General features: G+C 34.3%; 1 protein-coding gene across 5 annotated transcripts in view; it reads right to left on the reverse strand.

Moving 5' to 3' along the window:
* The window catches only part of SOX6 (SRY (sex determining region Y)-box 6), a 535498-nt gene that overhangs the window by 360504 nt on the left and 167593 nt on the right, over window positions 1–7401 (reverse strand). For all 5 annotated transcript variants that reach the window (XM_011956274.1, XM_011956276.1, XM_011956271.1 and 2 more), the window contains exon 3: window positions 2981–3188. In XM_011956274.1, coding sequence (XP_011811664.1) covers window positions 2981–3188 — 208 coding nt within the window. The remainder of the gene's footprint in view (window positions 1–2980; window positions 3189–7401) is intronic.

Raw genomic sequence — 7401 nt, forward strand, 5'->3', positions numbered from 1 at the left:
GACTCCGTCTCAAAAAAAAAAAAAAAAAAGATCAAACTTCTGTCTTCTACAACACCTCTATTAAAATGACAATAGAGATTGCTGCATATCTCTAAGGATAGATAAGTTACTATCTTCCAAAGGAGAATACCCCATATAGATAGATAGGTACAACTGTTAGCTAGTTGGTCTTATTAACCATAATCAGGTTCCTCATAACTTCTTGTCACTGATCTGTATTCTATCCCCAGGAAACTAGACAGTATAAACCCAATCCCTACTCCATGTGACTTTAATCTTTAAAGACACCATCATATCATCCTTGATTTTGTTTTCTCTGAGGTTAGTATTACTAATTCCTTCAACCATCCTTCTTATTATATAATTTCATCTCTGTGATTATACCAGTTGTTCTCTGAGAATATCCCAATGCCTTTGAGTTCCTCTTAAAGTGTGGTAATTCTGAACCCAACACAATACTTCAGAAACACGCTACTGAGCATGTATTGAGAAACACGCTATTGAGCTATTTTTATTGGGACTACCACTTCTTGAATGCATCATACTGTACTTCTAGTGATACCGACTGAAATAGCACCGGCAATTTTTTGGCAATCTTCACTATGCTGACCCCATTGCATTTTCTGTGACTTTAAAACTCATAGGTTTTTATTTTATTTTTTTATCATTCATCTGACTATTTGAATTTTCTTCAGTAATTACTTGTGCAGCTGGAATTTGGGTCACAATTTCTGAACTTGATAATAAGATCTATTAAATTTTATCTTGGTAGGTTATTTTTAAGTTCATAGTTTCACTTTGTCAAAACGTTTTAAGCTTTGTTTCTTTAATGCATTATATTCACTGTTCCAGATTTGTGAGATTGGCAAATTTGATGAGCATGTTTTTGGTCATTTCATATCTGCATTTAATATATTTATATTACTTACATTAATACATACTAAAGATGCCTGAATTTCTGATGTCTAAAACATACATATTGCAAAAAAAAAAAGATCTGTAGAGTATGAAAACATTCATTACTAGTAGAAATACAGTAATAAATGACTCTTAAAGGACTACTGTCTCATTCTGTAAGTGTCTCTCTTGTACAAAATCAACTGTAACACATGGTAACAAAGAGGACAAATAGAAAATTAACCATTACTTGCAAGGAAAAAATGATTTAAAATTCCCTAGTAGTTCAGGGAAAAAAATCATCACCAATGTCTTTATTTTTACATTAAAGAGTCCACCAAAGTATTTTGAAAACCACTTACTTATAGAACTAAAACCATCTTTTGGTGGATTACAATTAAAAGTAATCTAGTGATCTTACTTATTCAGTAGATAATTATCTGGCAATCCCCATTATTCAGAACAAGAATGTGGAAAAAAAAGTCTCAGAAGCCAAAAGTGTCAGCATGTAGTTTGTGCACTAAAGATCATATGTATTTCCCAGAATCTCTCAGCAACACCTCCAGAACCTACTTGTTCATATTTCAGATACAGTCCAGAATGTCCTGATTATCTAACTTTATAATCTATAAGTAAATAGGAGAAAATTAGAAATTATTTACAGCTAAGCAAGAAATAATAGCCTGCAACCTGATATTGAAGGAGAAACCAACACACACACCCAAAAAATATACATATACATAAAAGATATATATATCAAGCAGACACAAGAACTCTTAAGTTTCATAATTGAAAAGAAAAATAGCTATAAAATCAAAGTACTAATAATCTCAATGATCACTAGGGGCATTATTATAGTACAGTAAAATAATTGACATTTATAATATATCAGTTATGTATATTATATATAATATAACAAGTCAAATTTATATAGTTTATAGTTAATATTTATACAGTTTATAGTTAAAGACATATTCATTATTATTATTAATCCTCAAAATGTTTAAGTTGCAAAGTCAGTAACCAAATTTTAAATTTTGTGGCTCGAGTACATTGAAGAATTTATCCAGGGTCACATAATTGTTTGAAGGATACTGAAGTTCCTAGTCTACTGTATTATGACTCTAGATAATCAAAAAAAAAAAACACTTTGTGTCATATTACCTGATTAGTAAAACAGGGAAGCATGCAATATATTTTAGAAAGACTTCTACAAAAATTAATTGGAATCTTTTAAGTTTTTGAGCCCTCAAAGGAATAAAATTAAGTTACATGAAAAATTCCCTAATATCAAATCCCAATTTGTCTATAGTATCACAAAAGTATCAAGTTAACTTGCAATGCTAGTAATAAATCCAGAGCTATTAATTACTCTACATTTTAAGGCCTAAAATCTGTACATAAAAACTGAAAGTGCAACATAGTATAATCATCACTTAGACTTGATTTACTTTGTTTAAAAATATTATTGGAGAGTCTTCCTTCATTTCTGTTTTCTACGATGTACCTGAACCTGAGTGAACTCTTGTACAGCATAGAGAAGGTAGACGTGGGATGTTGCAAGAGATGTCATGTATCAAAAAAGTCACTCATATACTTTCAGTTTTAACAATATTTGAAGCCCTCTAATCTGTATTCTACAATGTTAGGAGATAAAATAATATATTTATAAAAATGAAGAGAAATCTTTTTAATTTTGTCTTTTAAACAGTTGACATTTTTATAAAGAAATACTATTCACCACAAGGAAATAGGGGAGAAAAAATGAAAAATAAAGTTGCAGCTAGGAAAAATCCCTTATTACGTTTTTCCAGAGTAGGATTATGGTCAGTTTAAAATCTTAATTTGTTATCTTAAGAACCAAACAAAATGCACAAAGTTTTAGAAAAACGGAGCTATCTGTTTAACACTCCTAATGGATCACAATCTGCCATCACCATGGTAACCTCTGAATAACTTTTTCCTAGCTAGTGCCAATTATGCAATTCTCTGGCCCTTGAAATCCCACCTTTTTTTTTTTTTTAATGCCTGGAATCTTTAAAAGAAAAAAAAAAAAGAACCCAACAGTGAAGTCCACACATACCCTCTTGTTCGGTCCGAGTCATTTCCTCAAGCTTCTTCTGTTTCAGTGTGTCCACCACATCGGCAAGACTCCCTTTGCGGCGTTCTGGGGTTCCAAAAGTAACACTGGTCATTATCTCGCGGTCCCGACTCCCTTCGTCAGGCTTATGTGGTGAGGTAGAGGTATTTCGGAAGGAATATAGGGAACATAACTTATTATTCTCTGATTCCTAGAAAAATAAAATAAAATAAAACCATTAGAATATACATTTCTTTGCAAGCTACTGGAGAAAAAAATCCCAAACTCAGGACAGCATATGATGCTTAGTAGGACAAATAAAATATACTAATTGAAATAAGATATAAGTAATTTAGTAGGACAAATAAAAAGTACAATTCTGATTAAACAATACTGGTTAAACAAAGCATTAAAGAAACAATTGTCAAAGGAACTAATGTGAAGTTGCAGATTAAAACTGTTTGATTTTTTAAATATAAAGCAGTTTAAGTGCTTCAAAAACAAACCTTTAAACCCCTTACACATTTACACCTTTCATTTAAATTAGTTCAGATTCAATGACTAATTATTAAGCTTGGTAAAGTTTTTTCTTTTAATTGGACGCTTTTATTAGCAACACTCTTGCCATAGCATAAAAAGAAGTACATCATAAAAAACACTGTCCTTTAGTTTAGAACCAGTAGAAAAGTTAGCTTCAGTAGCCAATGTTCATTGTTCACAAGAAAATATATAAATGATCTAAATCAGTGCCAGAAAGTTAGCCAACCTGAATATTTTCGTGTGCTGGGGTTTGGAGAAAACTGTTTTGTTTTGGTTTTTCTAGCTATACAGCTGTCCAAAGTTACAGAAGTCTCTTTCTATTCCTTACCCTTACCACTGATACTTCAGCACATTTTTCATGTGGCATTTAAAAAAAAGTCTTTTTTTATTTTATTTTACAAAGGGACAAGTTTATCCTCAGGTGAGAAGTATTTTTTTAAAAAATAGGACAGGGTTATTACAGAAATATGTGTGCAGGAATTACTTCATAGTATAGAGAAGTTAGCTAACTGCGAAGAGGGTTAGGTGGATCAGCTGAAAAGGAAAAAGCAAATCGTAGGTGGAAAACAAACACCTAAAAGTTCATAGAAATAAAATATTTTTATATTTCTTTAAATTGGAACTGAAGGTTGGAAACAGCTATTATTTTGCCGTAGCCCTTCAGCAGCCTTGCATTCACCTTTTATCTGTTTGCACAAGGGTATTCTCTCTCCCTATATTTATATTTTTAAAAATGTGTGTAAAGTAAATCAGCCAGTCTTTGTGATCACCATCAGACTCCTGAAAATCCTAATTGCTCCTCTATCTCTTTCCTTCACAAGGAAGCCCAGTAAGAGACAAGAGCATAAGGACAAGCATGAGGCAAAAGTTACATAGTTAATAACTAATGGGAAAAGGGGAGAAAAGGAAAATGATATCTAGAGCAGTAAATTTCTACATGTATTAAAAGACATAATAATTGTACTCAACAAATGCTAGGTATTTCAGATTACTGTCATTGTATATAAGGTGGGAAAAAATGGATTTTCAGGGTTATTGAAAGCACATAATGAGTTAATATTTGTAAGGTACCAAGGCATGGTGCTGGGCTCACAATATTGAAGTGGTGTTTAATAACTGGTAGGTACTATTTCCTGAAGGAAGGAACAGATTTAGGAATGGGACCAAAGAGATTTTTCTTCCTTCTGAACCTGAGGAATTGTGAAGTAAAAAATGTTTATGAGTCTCAAACTAAGATACATCTTGTGAAACCTGGGCATGTATTAAAAACAATTGAACTGTATACATTAAATGGGTAAATTATATGGTATATTTATTTTATCTCAATAAAGCTGAATCTTTTGATTAAGAGCTAAATCTCAATTTTTTCTGCATACCCATTGCTAGTACAATGCCCAGAATAGAGCTGCTCAATATATTTATGCTGAAATAAACAGAAAAGGATAAAATAAATGCGGCAGGGCAGGGAAGAGAGTTCCTCTTTACCTTTCTTCTAGATCCCTTCCTTCCTCCAGGAAAGATGTTTTATCTCACTTAATGTTTACAAGAATTCTGTGAAGTGATGCAGAGGAACCCCTTCTTTTAGATGCCAGTCATGGTTAGTATGTGGCTCCTTGGAACGGCCAGTTCATTCTCCACTTGTGTGAATGAAAATGCAGAGATATATTTGTCAAAGCCATTTAAACCTCTTAATAAAGTCCATTTTAGACATCTGACCAAGGCTTTTATGAATTAATAATCACCATTTGATCAATCATACTTCAGTTGCTTTCATTTCAAATGCCAATTATTGTCACATTATGGCCAAAAAAAAAAAAACACACAAACAAACAAACAAAAAAACCCTGACTCAACCTAAGGGATTAAAGAACAAGTCAAAACTGGAGTATGTGAAAGTGGTTACCTATAAATGACTCACCATTGACTATAATAAAGGAGATTTTCCAACACTGCCAAACTGAAATTGAAAGATGCTAAGAGAGGCTCTCCAGCCTAGTAACAACTTTAGATTTTCCTGAGAGAATTTAGGCTCCAAAGAGTACCATTTTTTCCTATCAGGACTAATGCCAAACAGTCTTATTTACGTATTGTTATGTACTTGTTGGACTATGTTCCTTGTTCTTTACTCATGGGAATGTGGTCACTGCCATGCTGCACCACAGACAATAACCATGGGTTCCTTATTGCAATGATGACCCACACTGTTCTTAGCCCCATAATCTGTGAAAAGTGGCTCAATACTACCAAGCAGCAGAGAGCAAGAGGCTAGAGAGTCATGATTTCCCCACAAAAGCCACGAGAATTACTTGCAATATGTCACCAAATTGTAAAAATAGGCAGTAAATAAAAACAAATGGCTTAAGTCGTGTAAGTCACGTTATACCATGCTTAACAACAATGGGAAGGGGCAAAATTTACCATTTCCAGCCACCGCTTTTTAACTTTCTAAAACCTAACAAATATTAATCTTTCATAAGTGGAAGTCTGTAAGCAATTCATCTGAGTAAAAGAGAACATAAATTAATAAACATATAATAGGTTACTGTCTAATATGAAGTCAATAATGTCAACTTTAAAAAAAATTCTTGACAAAGAATCTCTGGTTTCTTTAAGGAGGCTATATAATTTTAAATTAATTTTATTAAGAAAGAAAGCCCAGATTATTTTGTAATTTCTTAAGAACAAAACAGGTCCAATGACACATCAATTGAGGCAAAATACCTGATATGGTTTAGATTTGTGTCCCTGCCCAAATCTCAAATTGAATTGTAATTCCCAATGATGGAGGAGAGGCTTGGTGGGAGGTGATTAAATAATGGAGGCAGACTTTCCCCTTGCTTATGATAATGAGTGAGTTCTCATGAGATATGGTTGTTGAAAAGTGTGTAGCACCTTCGCACTCTCTATCTTCTCCTGCTCCAGCCATGTAAGATGTGCCTGCAACCCCTTTGCTTTCCGCCATGATTGTAAATTTCCTGAGGCCTCCCCAGCCATGCTTCCTGTACAGCCTGCAGAACCATAAGCTGTTAAACCTCTTTTCTTTATAAATTACCCAGTCTCACGTATTTCTCTAAAGCAGTGTGAGAATGGACTAAACCAACGTCGAATGATAATATCTACCAAGTCTTAATGCATGTCACTGTAGGACTACTGCGAAGAGACTTGAGACAATACATCCCTAAAGTAGTGGTTCTCAAGCTTCAATGTGTAGAATTATCTGGCAAGTGTGTTAAAATGCAGATTCCTTCACCCCATATCACCTTCCACAATGATGGGGCCAAGGAATCTGAACATTGATGAACAACCCAAGTGATTCCGATGCACAGGTCCTGATCCCACTTTAAGAAATACTGCTCCCTAAAGAACAATGATATAAATGTGTTTTGCCTTAATATTATAATGGGAATATAATTGTGTAAAAAATTTTTAAAGCTGGTTGTGATTCTTCAAAATAACATAAAGGAAATTATTTTTCTTCTTTTAATCTTTCTTTTGAAAACAACCACTGTTGGGGCAGAGCAAGATGGCCGAATAGGAACAGCTCCAGTCTCCAACTCCCAGCGCGAGCGACACAGAAGACCGGTGATTTCTGCATTTTCAACTGAGGTACTGAGGTCATCTCACTAGGGAGTGCTGGACAATCGGTGCTGGTCAGCTGCTGTAGCCCGACCAGCGAGAGCTGAAGCAGGGTGAGGCATCGTCTCATCTGGGAAGTGTAAGGGGGAAGGGAATCCCTTTTCCTAGCCAGGGGAACTGAGACACACAACACCTGGAAAATCGGGTAACTCCCACCCAAATACTGCACTTTAAGCAAATAGGCACACCAGGAGAATATATCCCACACCTGGCCGGGAGGGTCCTATGCCCACAGAGCCTCCCTCATT

The sequence above is a fragment of the Colobus angolensis genome, unplaced genomic scaffold (assembly GCF_000951035.1).
Source record: "Colobus angolensis palliatus isolate OR3802 unplaced genomic scaffold, Cang.pa_1.0 Scaffold412, whole genome shotgun sequence".
Classification (NCBI taxonomy): Eukaryota; Metazoa; Chordata; class Mammalia; order Primates; family Cercopithecidae; genus Colobus; species Colobus angolensis.